This window comes from Carassius carassius, chromosome 2, assembly GCF_963082965.1.
Source record: "Carassius carassius chromosome 2, fCarCar2.1, whole genome shotgun sequence".
In the NCBI taxonomy this organism is placed as follows: Eukaryota; Metazoa; Chordata; class Actinopteri; order Cypriniformes; family Cyprinidae; genus Carassius; species Carassius carassius.
In genome coordinates, this window is record NC_081756.1 from 43,817,320 (window position 1) to 43,839,850 (window position 22,531).

At 36.6% G+C, this 22,531-nt stretch overlaps 2 protein-coding genes across 8 annotated transcripts in view; both read left to right on the forward strand.

Annotated features, from left to right (window-relative positions):
- The window catches only part of LOC132110415 (transcriptional enhancer factor TEF-1-like), a 78,606-nt gene extending 70,950 nt beyond the window's left edge, over positions 1–7,656 (forward strand). For all 6 annotated transcript variants that reach the window (XM_059517030.1, XM_059517014.1, XM_059516997.1 and 3 more), the window contains 5 exons: positions 111–235; positions 1,114–1,287; positions 2,552–2,692; positions 3,989–4,141; positions 6,206–7,656. In XM_059517030.1, the coding sequence (XP_059373013.1) occupies positions 111–235; positions 1,114–1,287; positions 2,552–2,692; positions 3,989–4,141; positions 6,206–6,319 (707 nt within the window). In that variant the 3' untranslated portion in view covers positions 6,320–7,656. The remainder of the gene's footprint in view (positions 1–110; positions 236–1,113; positions 1,288–2,551; positions 2,693–3,988; positions 4,142–6,205) is intronic.
- Positions 7,657–13,064: 5,408 nt separating this feature from the next.
- Positions 13,065–22,531, forward strand: part of LOC132110442 (ras association domain-containing protein 10-like) — a 33,832-nt gene continuing 24,365 nt past the window's right edge. Inside the window, exons 1-2 of one of the 2 annotated variants that reach the window (XM_059517053.1) lie at positions 13,124–13,701; positions 15,490–17,525. In XM_059517053.1, coding sequence (XP_059373036.1) covers positions 15,524–16,888 — 1,365 coding nt within the window. In that variant the 5' untranslated portion in view covers positions 13,124–13,701; positions 15,490–15,523 and the 3' untranslated portion in view covers positions 16,889–17,525. Of the gene's footprint in view, positions 13,702–15,489; positions 17,526–22,531 lie in introns of those variants that run through there. The other variant, XR_009424652.1, reaches the window with a different exon arrangement.

Consider the following 22,531-nt stretch of genomic DNA (forward strand, 5'->3'; position numbering starts at 1 on the left):
TATGTCTGTCATTGTTTGCCATGCATTCTTGATTAATTCACATTCAGATGTAGCATTCTGTTTGTTTAGAAGAGCTAATATTCAGTGTGTGTGTGTGTATGTGTGTGTAGGTTATGAGCCCCCAACAGCGCCGGCGCCCACGATGCCCGCCTGGCAGGGCCGATCTATCGGCACATCCAAACTTAGACTGGTGGAGTTCTCTGCTTTTCTTGAGCACCAGAGAGATCCGGATTCTGTGAGTAGCTTCTTTATGTCACTGTATGTCAAAGTGAAATTAAAACAGAGTCAGTTTACTTACTAATACACAGTCCTGCTCTTATTGCATGATTCATCAAGCTTTATCCTCCTAGACAAAAAGCCTTCTCAAAAGTGAGTGTGTTTAGATAGACGTTCTCCACAATTGACTGAAAACGCACAATCTAGTATGCAAATTTGTATTTTTCACAGTCAAACCGATTCCCAATAGAGAAAAATAGACACCCTACATTTTTGGCTCTTCGAATATTTTAGTAAAATGTTTTGATCAGAAATATGATCATACCATAATATGACTGTAATACAATGAAAGAGAGAGAGTTGTGAATACCATTTCATGTTGATGTTGAGGAATGTCAAAATACAATGTCCTGTTTTATTTTCATTTTTTTAATCTGTAACAAAATTCAGATGTTATCATACTTACAAAAAAGTATTTTTTTCTGAATCATATTAAAGTACCATCTCTAACACCATAATATTTTTATATGCTGTGGTATATATATATATATATATGTATGTATATGTGTATGTATGTGTATATGTACTTGTTTATTTTTTTATAAATGAACATTAATCTGTCATGTTTATTCAGTCTTTATTTTTTGTCTGCCCCAATAATAAAATATACAGTGTGAATATGAATTGTTTCCAATTAGGGGGCGTTTCTCACTAAATATAATATTTATTAATTAGTTTGATTAATTTTAAATAATTAGCATTATTAATTAACACATCAATAAATTAATTTACAGTAGAGAACAGATTGCTAGTCCTAGTTCAAGTCATTTTGGCAAGTTTTCCTGTTTCTAACTTGTTTTTTTGTTGCTGTTGTTGTTGTTTTGTTTTTCTGTGCAGTATAACAAGCATCTTTTCGTGCACATCGGTCAGACTAATTACTCTTACAATGATGCCTTGCTTGAGTCAGTGGACATACGTCAGATTTACGACAAATTCCCTGAGAAGAAGGGAGGGCTGAAGGAATTGTTTGGCAAAGGTCCTCAGAATTCATTCTTTCTCATAAAGTTCTGGGTGAGTGAATCTCTGCAAAGAACGAGCATCTGTCTAGTGGTTCACTGGACCCCCCCCCCCCAAAAAAAAAAACATGCACGGGACAATTATCCACAATAGGAGACATCAATTAGGCCAAGAAAAACTTTTGTGTATTTGTTTATTTAGGCTTAAAAATGAACATGTATGTGTAATGAATGCCCAGGATTCTACACTAATTAGAGTGAAATTACCACACTTCATGTTTACCACCCATACAACTGCCTATTTAACACAAATATTTATCCACCGAGTGATTACATGCATGAATAATTGTGCATTTCCCTAAAGACACTGGGCCACTTTAGTTTTAAAGACAGCCATCTCTGTTTACGCCGCTATATTTGGCACAGCATAGCTGAAGTGTCCAAGATCAAAGCTCGCACTTATTCTGTTTAATATCGTGAAACAATTGGATGACCTGGTTGCTCCTCTAATAGCTATTCATACATTGCATGCATTTTGTGAAATGCTAACTAGCGGCAACCAACAAAGTGGGCCTCGTCGAGGTCAGAGCGAGGCTGCTCGAATTCCGTTTGAAGTGACACAGGGATCTGAATTTCAAATGAAACTCTGGATCTGCACAATAATGCCTCTCTTGAATATGATGTGAAAATGTAACAGGCTCGTCTTAATGAAAAGAGAGTATGCCAGAAATGAATATTTGAGCTTTTTCTCGGTAATGAACATTGTGCTAGCTTACTGAAAGAGCTGTTCTTTTTTTCCGCTCTTTTCAGAATTTTTTTTGAATGGCTTTTTACTCAAAGTTACTTAATCTATTCTATCTAACCTTAGAAACAGCCTTTTTCTTTAATAGTTGAATAGAGTAAAATGGAGAAATAGCCATGATTGGTAGTTTAGTATAGGTATAATGCATTATTAAAGGGATAGTTCATCCAAAAAATGAAAATCTTGTGTTCTTCCAAAACTGACCTGTTTCTTCCATGTAACACTAACATATTGCAGAAGGTCCATAGTGGTCTTTTCATAATGTGGATGGAAGACAAAAAGCACCATAAAAGCATAATAAAAGCTCAATACAAGCTGCGTTCTATGCTCTATGTCTATTTGAGGAAAATATTCCATTTAGGGTTTTTTTTAAGTTGTGCATACAATCTTCACTAGATGGCAGTTTTGTATTGAATGTTATATGTTGGTATATGCTGTAGATTTCTTTGTAATTGAAGTATTTGACAGTGTAGCTTATTAAATCGAATATTAAAGCTACAGTCTCATTGGTTCTTAGGCTGACTTGAACTGCAACATTCAGGATGAAACTGGGGCTTTCTATGGAGTGAGCAGTCAGTACGAGAGCCCGGAGAACATGACCATCACCTGCTCCACAAAGGTTTGCTCGTTTGGCAAACAGGTCGTGGAGAAAGTGGAGGTATATTTCAAATATTCGCTTCTGAGTACAGATCTAAATGCAGCAATAAATGTTCTCCTTCCAATGTGAGTTTCCCAGAGGAAAATGTAATTGCTCTTTCATTACTCAGGACACTTAATGGAGTTCTCAGTTCTTAGTCTGAAATTTCTTAGAAGAAAAAAAAAAAAGACGTGCATTGTTTTGGGAGAATTTTTATGAGAAATCTAAATTTTTAATTGAAGACTATGAAATCTTAATCTAAGCGCAATTTGAGACATTGAGATTTTGTGATCGGTAATGTGATTTTACAACTTTTAACATGTTTTAAAAAAAAAAAAACCTTCTGCACTAAATGGTAGTATCATGGTAGTAAAAAATTTTTTGTAAGACCCATGTTCACCAAGGATGCATTTTAGGTCTCACTTGTAAAAGAGGTTTTAACCTCAATGTGACTTCCTGTTTAAAAATCTTCCTGTTTTATCTTAAATACAGTAAAAACAGTAATAGTTTTAAATATTATTACAGTTATTACTATAATATTATAATATAATATTATATAATATTATATAATATAATATAATAATATAATATTATAATAATATAATATACTATATATTATAATATTACATTATTATTAAAGTATCATTTTAATATATAAAAAAAATATTATAGTGATGTTAATGCTGAAATATCAGTCTTCAGTGTCACATGATCATTCAGAGATCATTCTAATATGCTGATTTGTTGTTTGAGAAACATTAATTATTATCAATGTTGAAAAGAGTTGTGCTGTTCAATATTTTTAAGGAACCATTGATACACTAGCACTTAGAAGTCTGGGGTATCACGGTTTATAAAAAAAATATTAAGCCGTTTTATTAGCTGTTTTCAAAAGTAAGAATTATAAAAGTCAATTATTAATTGATCCGCAAATCAGCATAACAGAATGATTTCTGAAGGATCATGTGACACTGAAAACTAGAGTAGTGATAATGAAAATTCAGCTTTGTCATCACAAGAATAAATTACATCTTAATATATATTTAAAAAAAGAGAACAGATATTTTAAATTGTGTGTGTGTGTGTGTATATATATATATATATATATATATATGCAATGTGAATTAGCATAATTTTGAATAAACGACTGTATTTTCATTTAATAACATTAACAAAGATGAATAAACACTGTACATTAACTAATATTAACTAATGGAATTTTATTGTAAAATGTTACCGAAATTAATATATTTCACATTTTTGACTGGAATGGTACTTTCTTGTTGTGCATTTACACACATCTCTCTTTTCTCTCAGACAGAGTACGCTCGCTTTGAGAACGGACGCTTTGTTTACCGGATAAGTCGGTCTCCAATGTGTGAATATATGATCAACTTCATCCACAAACTCAAACACCTGCCTGAGAAATACATGATGAACAGCGTCCTGGAGAACTTTACCATCTTATTGGTGAGTCTGCATGTCAGTCAGTGATGTTTAAACCAATCAGTGAGAGCTGTCAGTGCAGGGCGGAGCCTGTGGCCTCTGAGCAGAGACAGCCCAGCATTCCTGGCATTCCTGTGGCGCTGTGCAAAGCCTGATAATCTCCTGCAAAGGGGGAGGAACCCCTTTCTCTAACCTTAATACACACCAGGATTAGAGCCCTATTATTTTCTATAGTGAGTAGGGCTGTGCACGGATAGTCGAACATTCGAATATTCGTTCTGTTCTAATTATTCAAAAAATACAAATAATATTCGAATTTCGGAAGTTCACAATAAAACCTAATTTGGTCACTTTCTGTGATTCTCCACAGCATATTTGAAGATTTATGCAAGCAAAAAATAATTAATGAATAAGAACTGCGGTCTTCTACAGTACTTCAAATATGCTGTGGAGAATCACAGAAAGTGACCGAATTCAAGAACATTGTTGCGGCATCTCTCAAGCAACGAATAAACACCGCTAACTTGGAGAATGCTGTGAAAACTGCCCTAGATCCTCGGCACAAACATCTCAGATTTCTCTATGAAAACATGAGAGAAGTAAGATGCAGCCGACGCCACCAACGAAGAGGATGCAATGCCCAATGAAGAGGATGCAATGCCCACTCGTCTGAAAAGGCTGAGCCAGTTCTTCAGCGATGATTACAGAGAGTCCAGCCGAGACGAGTGGGAACAGTTCTTGCTGGAGCCATGTATTCCACCAGATGAGGATCCCATTCAGTGGTGGAACGAAAACACGGAGCGCTTCACAAAACTTAATCGCTTAGCACACCGTTATTTGTGAGTCCCGCTTACGTCAGAGTGCGTTTTCTCTGCGGTCGGCCTTATTGTTAACAAGAACATGTAAAACAATAGAAAAAAAGCAAAAACGTTTTGCTTTACGTTTTTTCTTTGTTCACTTTTTTTTTCTTTTTCGCTTTTAATCTGTACTTTTGTTTGTTTGCACGTATTGTTAAAGGTTTTCAGCTACAAAACACAATGTGTAATGTTCAAGCTTATTGTGTGTAAGCTTGTTCAAAATGACGGAAACAATAAATGTTGCTGAAAAATAACGTCTGTCTCATTAAACTTAATTTAAATAAACGAATATTCGAATATTCATTTTTTGTGAGGTCAAATATTCGAATGTGATATTTGCAGAAAACACCCATCCCTAATAGTGACGGTCTTACTAATGCACTTTCCCAATCCCTGACATCCTGGTGCTGTGCATCTGTGAACCTGCTCTCTTGGGTTGCGACTCTCACCTGCCATAGAGAGGTTTTAGTTGTTATTATAGAGAGACGGAGGGAGGGTGTGTGTGTGTGTGTGTGTGTGTGTGTGTGTTTATAGTGAATGCTTGTGTACAGTATATGTTGTTGAAAGGTGGTGGCATTGTTACTAACATCCATCTCAGGAGATCCAATCACATCGTCCATTCAATATTTAACATTGGATCAAAAAAAATTTATAGTATCCAGTATGTAAAAAATTATCCAGTCACTGAAACTGTTTTTAAATGTTAATTTGTCTTAATGCAACCCAGAATTACTCACCATTGTAGCAAAACAAGTGTTTTATACATTGTCAGTTGATTCTGGCTTTAAAAAAAAACTGGTTTACTGTACCTGAAATCGACATGCAATTTGACATGGACGTAAAGTGATGCAGTCAAAAATCAAAGACTATTGAAACCATTTACTGATGGTTTCCATTTACGCATCGAATCTGTGCACAGCTGACTGTCACAAAAAGCTTGTCCAAAACTCGAAAATCAAAAAAAAAGAATGCTCATGAAAATCCTTAAACTACACTATTTTAGAACTGTAAATATTGTTTGCTTTGCCCCGTATTTAGGACAGTTCAGCACATTTGCTCACACCAAATCTTATGTGTAGATTTTTAGATATTTCTTTTACAGCATTAAAGAACTTTAATTTTAGAATTTGTATTTTTTCTCATTACATTTCTATCGCTGCTACAGTACAATCATTTTTACTGTGTACAACTGTGCATTAATGCCATCTCTCTCTGTCTTTCTCTGTTTCAGGTGGTGACTAACAGAGACACACAGGAGACCCTGCTGTGCATGGCCTGTGTGTTTGAAGTGTCAAACAGCGAGCACGGAGCCCAGCATCACATCTACAGACTAGTGAAGGAATGAAGCAGCTCTTTCACACAGACTCTGGACCTCACTACAGTGGCAGTGCCTCTAGCTCAACACTCACTCAAGATGATTTTTCCCTCACATTTGGGTGATGCTTATAATTATATATATATATATATATATATATATATATATATATATATATAAATATATTTTTTCTTTATTAATATGTGTTTGACGTTTAATTGCAGCTGTGAATCGCGGTACAGTTGTATTATGTTTTAACACAGGAAAGAATGTCAAAGAATGCGATTCAACATTCATTCGTAGACTATACATATAAAGTGGCAGTATCATTCAACTTAAAGGTTAGGTTGAGTTCGAATGAATCTGAAAACGACCTCATTTAGAATTGTATTTTTGTTTATCTTGAAAGCGTACATATATGAGTGCAGCCATAAATGTGTGTGAGTAGGATGTAGGTGTACAGATGAATATACATGCTTGCGTACGTAGGTATTTTTCCCAAAGTAAAAGTATTGGAGGAATTTCTTCCTGTAACTGATTTATTGAAAAGAAAAAGAAAACAAATGATTGTGGCCATCGGTAAACAAACTGTTCCTGCATTCCGAACATTCAGGGAATTCAGAAGCCCAGCCCTTGAAAATAATGACTCTGTACAAACTACTTTTTCTCCTTCGTTGAGGAATTACTGCACTGTGATATGAAATGTTTATACCAACCTGTGTCTGTTTTCATGTGTCATCACCTGCAATAAGAAAATGCAGAGAATCGACCCCTTACTGTTGACTGTACAGCTAAACGCCTCCTGCCAACACGCTTGTGTGAAAGGTAACTCTAGAAACAAGAAGCACTGCATTAACTACCAGGGGCTGATGGACGATCCATCAGACTGACCCGAGCACTTGGACTGTGTTTACCGCTGGGAAAGCCACACGTTTTATGAAGCCCATCCCTGAATGTGCTGTACATTACCCGTACGTCACGGAGCACTCCTTCATCCTCTGTAAGAATCTGTCCCAGAGTTCCTCGCTGCCTTTGACATCCCCACACAGCCCACGTCTCTGTGGCCTAATCGATTTCTACGACTGCAAGCCTTAATAACGGTTGTGTGAACTCCAAAAGATGCCACTAAAACTGTGATCTCTTTCCTAAGCTGGAAGACTTTCTTGTTATCGTCACTTGTTGTAGGAGTTGTACAGTACAAACCTGCCAAAGTGTAACAATATACAGCACAGTGCCTTAGTGTATGAAGCGAATGTGAATGAGCACAGTCGTTTTTGGGAAAAAGTAACACTGAAGGTGTGGTCACATTTACTGTTGCTAGGCAAAGTTTGCAGATGAAATCAAATGTTCTGATAGGAATCTGTGTGGTTGGGAGATTCGCATTGAGGCGGAAAAATTTCCCATGCAGATTTTGCTCCTTTTCAAGTTATTTTCGTGTGTGTGCTGAACTGAGCAGATGCTTGGTTTGACAGTGACTTCAGTGTGAGCTGTGCTTTATACACCGATGCAAGAATACACAATGGACTTTTTGTCCGCCAAATTTCGCTGCAGTTTATCAAATGTGACCACCCCTTACAATCCTACGAGTCATCTTTATAAAAGAGCACTGGCCATTCGGTTGACCTTTCACTCTAAGAGACGGAAGACATATTTAGACATACAGATCTTGCCTTTCTTATAGGAAAAGACCAAAAAGTTGAAGGAGATGCATTGAGCTCCTCTTTATTTTCTGCACTGTAGCATGAAAGTGCCTTTGGTTCCATTTTTCCAGCTTAGAAAAGACTGATGTATAAAAAAAAAAAAAAAAAAGTGGATGTAGGTCAAATATTCACCACATTGCCTTCATAAGAATTTTATAGAAAAACAACATGGGCTAGTGAGTGGATATGTTCTGAAATAAAGTTATGTAATTATTAGTAACACATGTCTATCAGCATTTAATTTGGTGGATGTGGCAAACTTTTTTTTTTCTATCGAACTGTGAACTTCGGTTCCATTCTATGAGAGATTTATTTGACATAGAGCTTTAGCCACTTTTCAAGTGCATAATCAAATTGTGAAAGTGGAAAACCTCACAGCACCGTGGAGATTATGATCGCTGAATGCTGTTTGCTTTTCCCTTTCTTCTTGTTTCAAGCCATTTCAATGTCTTATTTTTCTTTTGTGAATATAGTAAACACTATATTAAGTGACGTCAAGGTGTGTTGCTCCTCAGACATTAAAGATGGTCAAGGATATTAACCGCAGAGTCATGTGTAGGCTACGTTCTACACGGACAAAGCAGGCTTCACCAAACCATATCATCTTAACTGCATAATTTATTCATGCTGTTCATTAAAGTGGATCGAACCCTCAAAGTGTGAGAGACTTGAGTTAGATTTCCAGCTGTGTATGTTGTAGCGCTTCAAGTGAACTGTGGAGTTAAGTACGTGCGATATCCAAACGGCAGACGATGTTGATTGTTTCGTGTTTGCCGTGCCTTCGCCCTTCGTTCTTGTTCACGTTTCATATGGAGATCTTCCCATATTGTTCAACATGTGCGCGATGGTTTTGTGACGATGTCAGTATATTCGGAGCCCGTTTGGTTGGTGATGCTGTTATTGCTGCGCTGCTGGTGCATCTGCTACATCAGTTCCTCCTTAACAGTCTCCTTCACTTTCTCTAGGGATCTGAGAACTAATGCCTTTAATATGATGAATGTTAAACGGACATTGTTTTGCTAGTAACGGACACTAAGCAAGGATTTGTTCTGAATCCGGACTACAGTATGTCAGCAGTTTAGCTTCTGTTTTTTGATCTCTGTTTGTATTTTGTCTATGTGTAGGTACTGGTACCTCATATGTTCATAACCATTTAAGATGATGGCTTTAAAGTGAACTTTTCTCTTGTTCGGATAGTATCATAAAAAGATATTGGGTTTGTGTGCAGAGATTTTTTGTAAAAAGGTGCTTTGTATAAAATTATATATTCTGGCTTTTCTTGGTACAAAGGTGTGATATCTTTTAATATACCTGATGGAGAAGAAAAAAAAAGCATTTGAGCAAGGCTGAGAGAGAGAAAAGAAAATCTATTATGTGTGTGTTCTTTATCGCATATGGTCTTGTCTTCGCTCCGTAACATTTTGATGCCTTCTTGATAAAGTGGTAGATATTTTGTAGCTTTCTAGATACTTTGTATGTATACAACATTGAATAAAATAAGTAATTAAAAAAAGCTTGTTTTGTCATGTGGTATTTTTTTCTTTGTTTAGGATAGGATAGTTCACCCAAGTTAATTTTCAAAAATGTATGACCAACTGACTTTTTTCTTGAGAACACCAGAATGATGATAACCAAACAGTTTTGGTTACCAAAAAAAAAAAAAAAAAAAGGGTATACAGTATATACAGGTCCTTCTCAAAAAATTAGCATATTGTGATAAAGTTCATTATTTTCCATAATGTAATAATAAAAATTAAACTTTCATATATTTTAGATTCATTGCACACCAACTGAAATATTTCAGGTCTTTTATTGTTTTAGTACTGATGATTTTGGCATACAGCTCATGAAAACCCAAAATTCCTATCTCAAAAAATTAGCATATTTCATCCGACCAATAAAAGAAAAGTGTTTTTAATACAAAAAAAGTCAACCTTCAGATAATTATGTTATGCACTCAATACTTGGTCGGGAATCCTTTTGCAGAAATGACTGCTTCAATGCGGCGTGGAATGGAGGCAATCAGCCTGTGGCACTGCTGAGGTGTTATGGAGGCCCAGGATGCTTCGATAGCAGCCTTAAGCTCATCCAGAGTGTTGGGTCTTGTGTCTCTCAACTTTCTCTTCACAATATCCCACAGATTCTCTATGGGGTTCAGGTCAGGAGAGTTGGCAGGCCAATTGAGCACAGTAATACCATGGTCAGTAAACCATTTACCAGTGGTTTTGGCACTGTGAGCAGGTGCCAGGTCGTGCTGAAAAACGAAATCTTCATCTCCATAAAGCATTTCAGCAGATGGAAAGCATGAAGTGCTCCAAAATCTCCTGATAGCTAGCTGCATTTACCCTGCCCTTGATAAAACACAGTGGACCAACACCAGCAGCTGACATGGCACCCCAGACCATCACTGACTGTGGGTACTTGACACTGCACTTCAGGCATTTTGGCATTTCCTTCTCCCCATCTTCCTCCAGACTCTGGCACCTTGATTTCTGAATGACATGCAAAATTTGCTTTCATCTGAAAAAAGTACTTTGGACCACTGAGCAACAGTCCAGTGCTGCTTCTCTGTAGCCCATTTCCTGCACACGCCTGTGCACGGTGGCTCTGGATGTTTCTACTCCAGACTCAGTCCACTGTTTCCGCAGGTCCCCCAAGGTCTGGAATCGGTCCTTCTCCACAATCTTCCTCAGGGTCCGGTCACCTCTTCTCGTTGTGCAGCGTTTTTTGCCACACTTTTTCCTTCCCACAGACTTCCCACTGAGGTGCCTTGATACAGCACTCTGGGAACAGCCTATTTGTTCAGAAATTTCTTTCTGTGTCTTACCCTCTTGCTTGAGGGTGTCAGTGATGGCCTTCTGGTCAGCAGTCTTACCCATGATTGCGGTTTTGAGTAATGAACCAGGCTGGGAGTTTTTAAAAGCCTCAGGAATCTTTTGCAGGTGTTTAGAGTTAATTAGTTGATTCAGATGATTAGGTTAATAGCTTGTTTAGAGAACCTTTTCATGATATGCTACATATTTGAGATAGGAATTTTGGGTTTTCATGAGCTGTATGCCAAAATCATCAGTATTAAAACAATAAAAGACCTGAAATATTTCAGTTGATATGCAATGAATCTAAAATAATTGAAAGTTTAATTTTTATCATTACATTATGGAAAATAATGAACTTTATCACAATATGCTAATTTTTTGAGAAGGACCTGTATATACAGGTGCATCTCAATAAATTAGAATGTCGTGAAAAAGTTAATTTATTTCAGTAATTCAACTCAAATTCAGTTCCTGTGGCTCAGTGGTAGAAAATTGCGTTATCAGTGCAAAAGGTTGTGGGTTTGGGATAAAAGTGTCTGCTTAATTTATAAATGTCAAATTGTGAAACTTGTAATAAATAAATTAAATGCACACAGACTGAAGTAGTTTAAGTCTTTGGATCTTTTAATTGTGATGATTTTGGCTCACATTTAACAAAAACCCACCAATTTACTATATCAATAAATTAGAATATGGTGACATGCCAATCAGCTAATCAACTCAAAACACCTGCAAAGGTTTCCTGAGCCTTCAAAATGGTCTTTGACAATCATTGACACCCTTCACAAGGAGTGTAAGCCACAAACATTAATTGCCAAAGTAGCTGGCTGGCTGTTCACAGAGTGCTGTATCCAAGCATGTTAACAAAAAATTGAGTGGAAGGAAAAGGTGTGGAAGAAAAAGATGCACAACCAACCCAGAGAACCACAGCCTTATGAGGATTGTCAAGCCAAAATCAATTCAGGAATTTGAGTGAACTTCACAAGGAATGGACTGAGGCTGGGGTGAAGGTATACAGACGTGTCAAGGAATTAGCTGAACCACAGACATCTTCAGAGGCGTCTTACCTGGGCTAAGGAGAAGAAGAACTGGACTGTTGCCCAGTGGTCCAAAGTCATCTTTTCAGATGAGAGCAAGTTTTGTATTTCATTTGGAAACCAAGGTCCTAGAGTCTGGAGGAAGGGTGGAGAAGCTCATAGCCCAAGTTGCTTGAAGTCCAGTGTTAAGTTTCCACAGTCTGTGGTCATTTGGGGTGCAATGTCATCTGCTGCTGTTGGTCCATTGTGTTTTTTGAAAACCAAAGTCACTGTACCCCGTTTACCAAGAAATCTTGGAGCACTTCATGCTTCCTTCTACTGACCAGCTTTTTTGAAGATGCTGATTTCATTTTCCAGCAGGATAATGAGCAGAGAGAATCTATGGGGTATTGTCAAGAGGAAAATGAGAAACAAGTGACCAAAAAATGCAGATGAGCTGAAGGCCACTGTCAAAGAAACCTGGGCTTCCAGACCACCTCAGCAGTGCCACAAACTGATCACCTCCATGCCACGCCGAATTGAGACAGTAATTAAAGCAAAAGGAGCCCCTACCAAGTATTGAGTACATGAACAGTTAATGAACATATACTTTCCAGAAGGCCAACAATTGACTAAAAATATTTTTATTGGTTTTATAAAGTATTCAAATTTGTTGACAGTGAATTTGTGGGTTTTTGTCAAATGTGAGCCAAAATCATCCCAATTAAAAGAACCAAAGACTTAAACTACTTCAGTCTGTGTGCATTAAATTTATTTACGTGTGTGTGTGTATATTTTATTTTTATAGTAGAAAGCCATACAGTTTTGGAAAATGTGGGTGAGTAAATGTGAATTTTATTACTATTATTATTATTATTATTATTATTATTATTTTAATAAAACAACATCTTTAATAATGTTATTTGTAACTGATGTATTTCTGGTAGGGATGGATTGTAGTACTGAAAGTATCTTTAAGTCTGCAGCGCCCTCTTTTGTCAATTCTAGTAACAGACTTTGAAAACAATGTTGACTCAAAAAGTCTTTTCCCCCAGTGCAATTTTATGGTTTTATTTTTTTTTTTAGAATTTATGACACAAATTGTAGTGCATGTTTACTGAAAGTAGATGATCCACATAATTACCCTTTACTCCAGAACAGCAAATAAAATACAATTGGAAACTGGGAATGTATTCACCTTCAGTCCATTAAAGATGTAGATGAGTGTTTATTCATTAGGACAGATTTGGGGAATTTTAAATAACATATTTTACATAACTTGTTCACCAATGGATACTCTACAGCAGGGTTATTAAAATCTTGTCCTGGAGGGCCAATGCGCTGCAGAGTTTAGCTCCAACCCTGATCAAACACACCTGAGCATGCTAATCAGTGTCTTCAGGATCATTAGAAAATCACAGGTAGGTGAGTTTGATCAGGGCTGGAGCTAAACTGTGCAGTGCATTGGGCCTCCAGGACAAGATTTTAATAACCCTGCTCTACAGTGAATGGGTGCCGTCAGAATACGAGTCCAAACAACTGATAAAATCGTCACAATAATTCACAAATAATCCACATGACTCTAGTCCAACAATTAACATCTGGCAAAGTGAAAAGCCACATGTTTGCTTCTGGCTCAAATACGAGTTGTCTATCAATAATGTTTTCTTCAGTGAAAAAGTTCTCACCAGAGAGAAATATGCACAGATCAAGCACTGTTTGCAAGCCCCAAAACTGTTCTAAACAAAGATATTTTTAGATTCTGATCTCACATTCTGATGGCACCCATTAACTGCAAAGGGTCCACTTGTGAACAAGTGATGTATTTCTCTAAATCTGTTTGAATGAAGAAACAAACTCATCAAGCTCACGAACCGATGGTGAGTTCATTTTCTGCAAATTTTCATTTGGGGTGAACTATTCCTTTAATATTTATGGTTTATTGGAGATGTACTGTAGATCTTCTCGTACACTACATGTGGTGGTAACACTTTAGAATAATGGTCCATTAGTTAATGTTAGTTAACTACTTTAATTAACATGATCTAAGCAAGAACAATCCTTCTACAGCATTTATTAGCTTAGTTGATGTTAATTTCAACATTTACTAATGCATTATTCAAATCAAAAGTTGTGCTTGTTAACATTAGTTAATGCACTGTGAATTAGCATGAACTAACAATGAATAACTGTGTTTTCATTAACTAACATTAACAAAGGTTAATAAATACAGTAATAAATGTATTGTTCAATGTTTGTTCATGTTAATTAATGAATTAACTAACATTAACTAATGGACCATTATTCTAAAGTGTTACCCATGTGGTTACAATAATAGCATTGAACTCTAGAGGGCGGGATTGTTCCGCTATGTTGTATTAATAAACGTGAACAGCAGGGGTCACTGCTGGATCATTCTTATGAAGCAGTGAACAAAGACTTGATTTCTAAATTGATTTAAAGCTTTTTATTACTCAAAGACATTTAAAAGGGTTAAAAAGTAAAATAAAATACATTATAATTTCAACAAAGAGAGTATTGTGTCATTGCATATCCCTTTGTTTTAGTGACTGATGAAGTTTGAAACCATGCTTTTATACTGATCGTGTGATTTTTATCATTTGGGGTTTTAACCTTAATTGGATCTGGTTTGACCCTGAAATTCGAATTTCTTTGATCATAAATAGCATATAAACTCTATGATTACGCAGTGTTTATTTTTATGATGCACAATTTCTTAATAACGTGCAATAATCTTGATGAAGCAACATTCAACTACCCCAAGCTTGAAGAAACAGTTAACTTAATTTTTGCATTCAAAACTAAAACAACACACAGATGCTAGCGATATCATTCTTTAGGAACACAATTTTTTCTAATGAATGAATCAAATATTATATTTATTTCTGCTGAACTTCAAACTTTCACCTGAAAAAAATAATACAAATCTGGAATTATATTCAGATGTTTTTATTTATTTATATTTTTTTACTATTTTATTTTTTGCTTTTTTTTACCCCCATATATATATATATATATATATATATTATTAGTGATTTAACTGTTGTTTGTTTTATGTCTTGTTTGTTTGTACATTTTTGAAGCTGTAAATAAAAAAAAGCTAGTATACGTGGTAACCAGAAAGTTCATTTAAATGTTTTTTAAAAAGAACCATAATTAAGTTTTGTAAAAGGAAATATTATGTATGTGTTCAATTAATATTATCATGTGAGATGAATTTCTGTATGTGTATGTTCTCATGGATGTTTTTTTGTAAGCTACCAAAACAACATCAGAGGAGTTTTGTTTGTTTGACTTATTTGTTTTTTTTTATAAAACACTTTAAATAGAGATTTTTTTTTTTTTTTGATTTATCTAATCTAAACTCAAGTAGCCTACACACAGGAGGTAGGAATATCATAATGTGGGTCACGTGATCAGTGTGGCGCACTCGCAGCAGTAGCGCTGTCCCGTCCTGCGCTCGTTCACTCACACACAGACTGAGACAATCCTGCCAACACTAGACTATGACGAACTCTTGATTCTTACACGAACAGCATTCCGACTGTTTCATTACTGAGGATTAACCCCTAACATTTAATAGAATATTTCTGTTTTTATAATAGTTTCACGTCACCTGAGTAATTTCCTGCACTGGAAACTTTTAGAGACTTGCCGGGACGGTGACTGTCGGTCTGAGAGATGGAAGCAGAGGAGAATAAAATTGCAGTGTGGGTTTGTCGCGAGGAGAAGCTCGTGTCGGGCTTGTCGAAGCGCACGAGCTGCGCGGATGTGATCCGGGTTTTACTCGGGGAGCAGAACCCGGGGCAGCGCGTGTCCCTCTCAGGCTCTCCTCAGTCCTACTGCATCGTGGAGAAATGGAGAGGATTCGAACGGATTTTACCAAACAATACCAAGATATTGCGACTGTGGAGCGCGTGGGGAGAGGAACAAGAAAACGTCCGGTTCGTGTTGGTGAAAAACGAGGCGTCTTTACCCAGCAACGGGCCTCGGAGCGCAGAGGCGCGCGTCGTTCTCAGTAAAGAGAGGCCGTGCGTCTACAAGGGGACTGCCAGAGTGACCATGGCTCTGTCACAGGACAAACAGAGACGGATAGTCAGGAAAGCGTTCAGAAAGTTGGATAAAATCAACAAGAAGCGGGCGCAGGCTGCGTCTAAAGACTCCTCATCCATGGAGAAGATGGAGACCCTTGTGCACCTGGTCGTTTCTCAAGATCACACCAACCGCCAGCAGATTGAGAGGATAAAAGAGCTCGACAGGGACATTGAAAAGTATGAGGCCAAAGTTCATTTTGATAGAATGAAGTTGCATGGGATCAACTACGTCCAGGACACGTATTTAGTGGACGCCAACCCAGATAAAGTTAGCGAGGGGGTCAAAACGAGCCCAGAAGCAGCTCTCGCCCAGTTTGAGGAATATGCTCAGAGATGCGAGGAGGTCATCAAACTGCAGGAAGAACTGTCTAAACACGAGACCCTCATGGAGAGCATTACGACTGAGATTCAAGAGGAACTCAACCAGAGGTGGATGAAAAGAAGACACGAGGAGCTCGCGAATAAAGAGTCTGAACCCGCTTCTGAAGAGACGTCTCTAAGAGTCACAACTCGAGAAAAAGATGCAGGACCATCAGCGGTGAATGTGTCTTCTGACAATGAGTTGCTTCTGGAAGAAGAGAGGATCAGAACCCAGCTTGACACCAGTTTGTACATCGGTCTGCGACTGAACACCGATTTGGAGGCCATAAGGAATGACTTGGACCTGACCCAGGAGATATGGGGGGCGAAAGAGAAAGAACTGAGGGATTTAATGGAGAAAGTCAACTCTTTGGATTTTGAGGAGGACAGTGAGGCCAATGCTGAGCTGAAAGAGGAAAACACAATAGAAACAGACAGATTGATACCACTCCAGGAGGACAGTGTGTGGGTGGAGCAGGCAAGAGGGCTTTCAAAAACATGTGACGTGAATGATGACGACTCAGATACAGGACTCAGCTCAATGCACAGTCAAGACTCAGATATCACACCCATCTGCGAATCTTTGGTGTAAAAAAAACGAAACTAAAAAAACTAATGTTATCTGTTGCTGGATAGTTGAAATTAACAATGTAATGTGTCTTAATATAACACATTTTACATTTGCAAACAGTAAACAAGCACAAAGCGGAAGCAAACAGGAGTGCTGGGAAAGTAGAAAGGTTCTTTGCTACAAATCAAAATGAATTACATTACCAAATCACATTAAAAACATAATTATGCACTTATTGAGCAGTCTTAGTCATCTATTTTATTATGTTGATGTCTATAAGAATATACGGTAGCCTATTTCTGCCATTGAAAAAAAAGAATAAAAATTGCAACAACAAAGTCAGATAAGTAGCTATTACCTGGTGGAAACAAAGAACAGAATATTGAGATGTAAACTCAGAATTCTGAGATAAAAGTCAGAATTGCAAAGATGTAAACTTTGATCAACTTTGAAACTAATTTTAATATAAAAAGTCATAAAGTTTTTTTTTTCATGTTGAAAGAAAATAGTAATTTCGAAATGTAATTCAGAATTCTAAGCAAAAACCTCAAAGAGAGGTAAACTCAAATGTGAGGAAGTCAGAACTGTGACAGAAATAAGCTTCCAAGACTCAGTGTTAACTTCATAAATGTATTTGTGGTTATAGCACTGATATTTTGCGGGGGAAAAAAAAAAACATACAGGATTCAAATCTCGGAGGGTGGATTTTTCTGTATGAGGCGGTATGATGGATGCATTCCAACAGTATGCTTTACAGATCAATTTTACATAACATTATGGTTTATGCATAACGATTAACTGTTTAAAGCTGAAGTGTTTGATTTCTGAGCATCATCAAGTGGAATTATTAATATTTTTTTAAATAATCTAAATGTTTTCAGACTGATTTTGTGGAAATATTTTGGCCATGCAAAAGCATGAAATAAAATGTCTTTTTCTGTTGCCAATCTGCATTGTTGTGACATTTTCATGGAGCTCCAGAGTGTTTAGTCACATGGTGCCTACTGCTCAGGTGATTGCAGAACCCATGAGCAGAATTGATGGCCAGTTTGAAAGTACATTATGCACACCTGGAGAAATGGTGGCCAGCCAAACAATAGCCTTTTTGAGATGACTGGGTGAATGGATAATAACAGATAATTTATTAACAGATAAGTATTATAGACTTCCTTGACAGAATTTTAACACTAATGATGCACACTTCAGATTTAAGTTGCATTATGGTATTGCTTAAGCCCAAGAAAGGTACAGTATAGTTATGTACAGTATGTGGGTAAACTAGTTTGAATGACTGCAAGAGGCAATTGGTGATCTGAAGAGCTTAATGATACAGAATAGATTTTTTATTACTATACTGTTTTTAACAGAGAATCAATGTATTTAGTATTGTACAGGTGTAACATTTGTGTAATATGATAATCTATCATAAAAATTGTCATGTAAACTAAACTACAGAGGAATGCCTGATTTATTGATTTTTGAAACATCATCATCTCAAAACAATAAGCAATTAAAAAAGAAAGAAAAAAAAAGACTGACCTCCTTTAAACGGACCTCTTTCTAACTTTTAAACGGTAGTGTTTGTGTGTGTGTGTGTGTGTGTCTATATATATTATATATATATTACAAAAGATTTCAAATTTGCATAAATACTGGTCTTTTTAACATTTTTTCATCAAAGAATCCTGAAATGTAAACTATAAAATATTTTAACACTGAAGTGCCTCTGAAAGAAGTTCACTTTTAATAGCATCAATTTAAAAGTTTTACTTTAAAGTGCATTAGAAATAATTATGCAAATTTCATATAAAAATATACCTATACTTTATGTCGATCCAAAAAAAATGCACTTAATATAAATTCAAACTGGAATTCAGTTTTATTTAAATGTAAATAACATCCATTTACAGTGTCTCAAACATAACATTTAGTTCGCTCCCGTGGTGCGTGAGGGTAGAAACATGTCATGCCAACATACACTTAACATACACCTAACTTGCCAAACCCTAACTTAAGCACACACTGTTCAACCAGTTCTGTGTTCCCACAGCTTCAAGTACCAGTGGTTTTCTCCCTGAAACATAAGCCTGAGGGCACTTTCAATCACTGTGTGTTGCTGGAGGCCTTTGTGCTTCACCTTTATGCAATATGATAAGGTTATAGTAAATCTGCTTGGTGACATAACTGAAGCAACATTTCACCTTAGCTCTTTTTCCAAGGTATTGTCAGTGTAACTGCTGCTGCGTCAATGTGCCCTTGAGCAAGGCACCGAACCCCCAACTGCTCCTTGGGCGCTGCAGCATAAATGGCTGCCCACTGCTCTGGGTGTGTGTTCACGGTGTGTGTGTGTGTTCACTGCTGTGTGTGTGCACTTTGGATGGGTTAAATGCTTGGCCATACTTGGCTGTATGTCACGTGACTTTCACGTCACTTTAGTAAGTTTTTGTGACTGTTGTGAATATTAATATTGGCTCACGTGTGAGACAAAAGTTGAATGGCTTTTTGTAGCCAGAACTTTTAGATTGTGCCTATACAAAAACTGACTTTTCAGAAATAAATGTTTACTGGAGTAATAAGTGTGACTAGCATCAGTTTCCAATGTAAACAGTACATTCCAATTTCACAAAAAAACTTTAATTACTTAATTTCAGTTGACATAATAGCATCGTGTTTGTGCCAGCTACTGCTGACAAATTGTGCAATACAAAAACATTACAGTACAAATGCTGTCACGGGGGCAGTGCTTCTTTCAAAAGGTACACCTTTGTACCTTATCTACCACTAAAGGGTGCCTTTTAGTACCTTAAATGTACATAGCTGTAACAAAAATTTACATATAGTACCTAAAATTCATAAATTTAAAATTCACAAAATTCAAATTCAGTCAGATTGTTGAAACACACACACGTTTGTTTTTGTGAAAAGTGGGGACATCCCATAGGTGTAATGGTTTTTATACTGTACAAACTGTATATTCTATGACCCTGTACCAACCCTACACCTAACCCTTACCCTCACAGGAAACTTTGTGCATAACTTTGTGCGTTTTGAAAAAGAGAGACATGGGTTATGTCCTCATAAGTCACCCTCTCCTTGTAATACCTGTGTCATACACTGTTAGACTTTTCTGTAATTTCTACAGTTATTTACCATATATCAACCAGTATAATACTGTAAATTCTCTTTACAGTTCATAACTGTAATTCCCTTTGCATCATGGGAATTTTCTGTGACATTAAACACCAAATACAGTGATTTGCTGTATTTTTTAAAAATAAAGTATAATACTGTATTTACCACAACGGCCTATTTGGCGCTATTTGGATCGTCAGGATTTGCTTTAAGTGGATCGTTGAAGTTTTGCCCGAGGAGAGTGCTCAGTTCACGATTCCGGAGAACATAATAAGAGCTGTGTCCAAGGATAGACACCTTGCGAAGATTTTTTTTCATCCCCCTGAGTAAGGAAGAGGAAGAACAGCAAACAAGCAAGGTAAATATGCGTGACAGTGTGAGCCCACGGTTGTCTGCACCCTAATTTTATATAATTTGTCAACATTGGCACTAAAAAGTGAGTAAACCTAACGTTTTATTAAAAATTTTTTTTTTTTTTTTTTTCCTCATTTTTGACATTTGGTTCGACAGGGTGCTTTACGAATTAGATTAGGAACTAGCATTGCAGTCGCAAGTTTTGCTCGAGGCCAGAGCTCACTGTTTGGAGACTTTTAACGGTTTCTTGTCAGCATTGGGGCTAAAAACTGAGGTAACGTTAAACCTAATGTTTTATTTTTAAAAAAAGACGTTGTGAGTTTATTGAATTACGGATTAAAAGCAAGAATTTTTATTTATTTATCGAGCAAAGTTAAGCTTAACTTTACATTAAGACGAAGTTAGTAAATAACGTTGGCCTCTAACTTAGTTGAGTAATAGCGTCGTGTTTTTTTTCCATTTAAACTGTGTTATTTTTATCTTTTTCTCATTTTTGACATTTGGTTCGACAGGGTGCTTTACGAATTAGATTAAGAACTAGCATTGCAGTCGCAAGTTTTGCTCGAGGCCAGAGCTCACTGTTTGGAGACTTTTAACGGTTTCTTGTCAGCATTGGGGCTAAAAACTGAGGTAAACCTAACGTTTTATTTAAAAAAAAAGACTGAGTGTATTGAATTACGATTACATTTTCGATTTTTACGATTCATTTTTTTTATTATTATTATTTTTTTTCATTTTTTATCGAGCAAAGTTAATCTTACATTAAGACGAATTAGGCTTAGTCTAGGTTAACGTTGACCACTGAGAAAATAACGTCGTTTTTACATTTCATTTATAGACACCATGTCGTTTTTTCTCTTTTTCATTTTCGACATTTGGATGGACACGGTTTAGATTAGAAACTAGCAGTGGAGTCGCAAATTTTGTCTGAAGAGGGAGCTTTTGTTATTTGTGTGCGTTTACTGAATGACCAAATTAAACTAAAATTTACATTGCATTAACATGAAGTTATCTAATGTGATATTCTCTGTCTTTTCCCCCTTAAAAATGTTACATTTGTATTGACATGATTTATTTTACATTTTAGATAAGGAACCTGCATCGGAGGGAGGAGCTCAGGAGCTGAATTTAGGAACTGTGTGGAGACACTTTGCTAAGATTTTTCAGAAAAATAATAAAGACAAGCCATAAAGCAAGGTACAGAAAAGAAAAAAAAAGCAGGGATGGGGGATTATATGTACTTTCAGAAACAGGAAAGAGATCCATTATAGTCCAAAATTTATACATTGATATAATAGTTCTGCATCCGAATTTCCAGTGACAAGACTTATAGCAATATGTTTAGCTGTAAAGTTTGTAGCCACCACACTGACTGTTTGAAAACCTTCTATGCCCATGTAAAAAGTCATAGAAACTTGGCTAACAACAGGTTTTCATGTGGCATAAAACATTGTCCTAGTAATAATTTCAGGACGTTTTCTGCATTAAAGTCCCACATGCACAGAAACCACCCACCCGCTGTCACTGTGTCACAGAGACAAGGCATGTATCAGTATAGTGGTAACTGCAAATGCAGTATTCAAGGATGTGATTATGTGGCCGATAATGTTAACTTGCTGTGCATTCATTTGAGATTACACATACGGAATGGCAAAAAAGTCACTTGTCCTTTTCAGGGATGCTCAAAATATTTTAGAGTGAGGTCATCCTTTGCTACACACATATCTAGGAAACACAAGCAGTCATTTGTAGCAGAGCCACAAGCACAACAAGATACTGATGTCCAAGTCCAAGACATCCAAATCCATGATGAGACTGTTAATCCCTTTCTTGATAGTCATGGAACAAACCCAGATTTGAACCCTGTGACCTTTCTAAAGAATCTGGCATTGTTTTATTTAAAACTACAGTCCAAACTGCTTTTGCCAGCCACAACAGTACAGTGTATTGTTGAGGAATTTCAGGAGGTCCATAGCAGTGGAATGAAGCAAGTGCTTAAAAAAGTAGAAGAGAAACTGACAGGGCTAAACATAACAAAGGAAGAAATACAGGAAATAATTAAGGAACTTGAACAAGAGGATCTTTTAACTATTTGCAATGAAGGTGTCTTGAGATCAGACAAAACCAGGAAAACATATTTCAAAGAAAATTTTGATTATGTTGCACCTGCTCAGATAT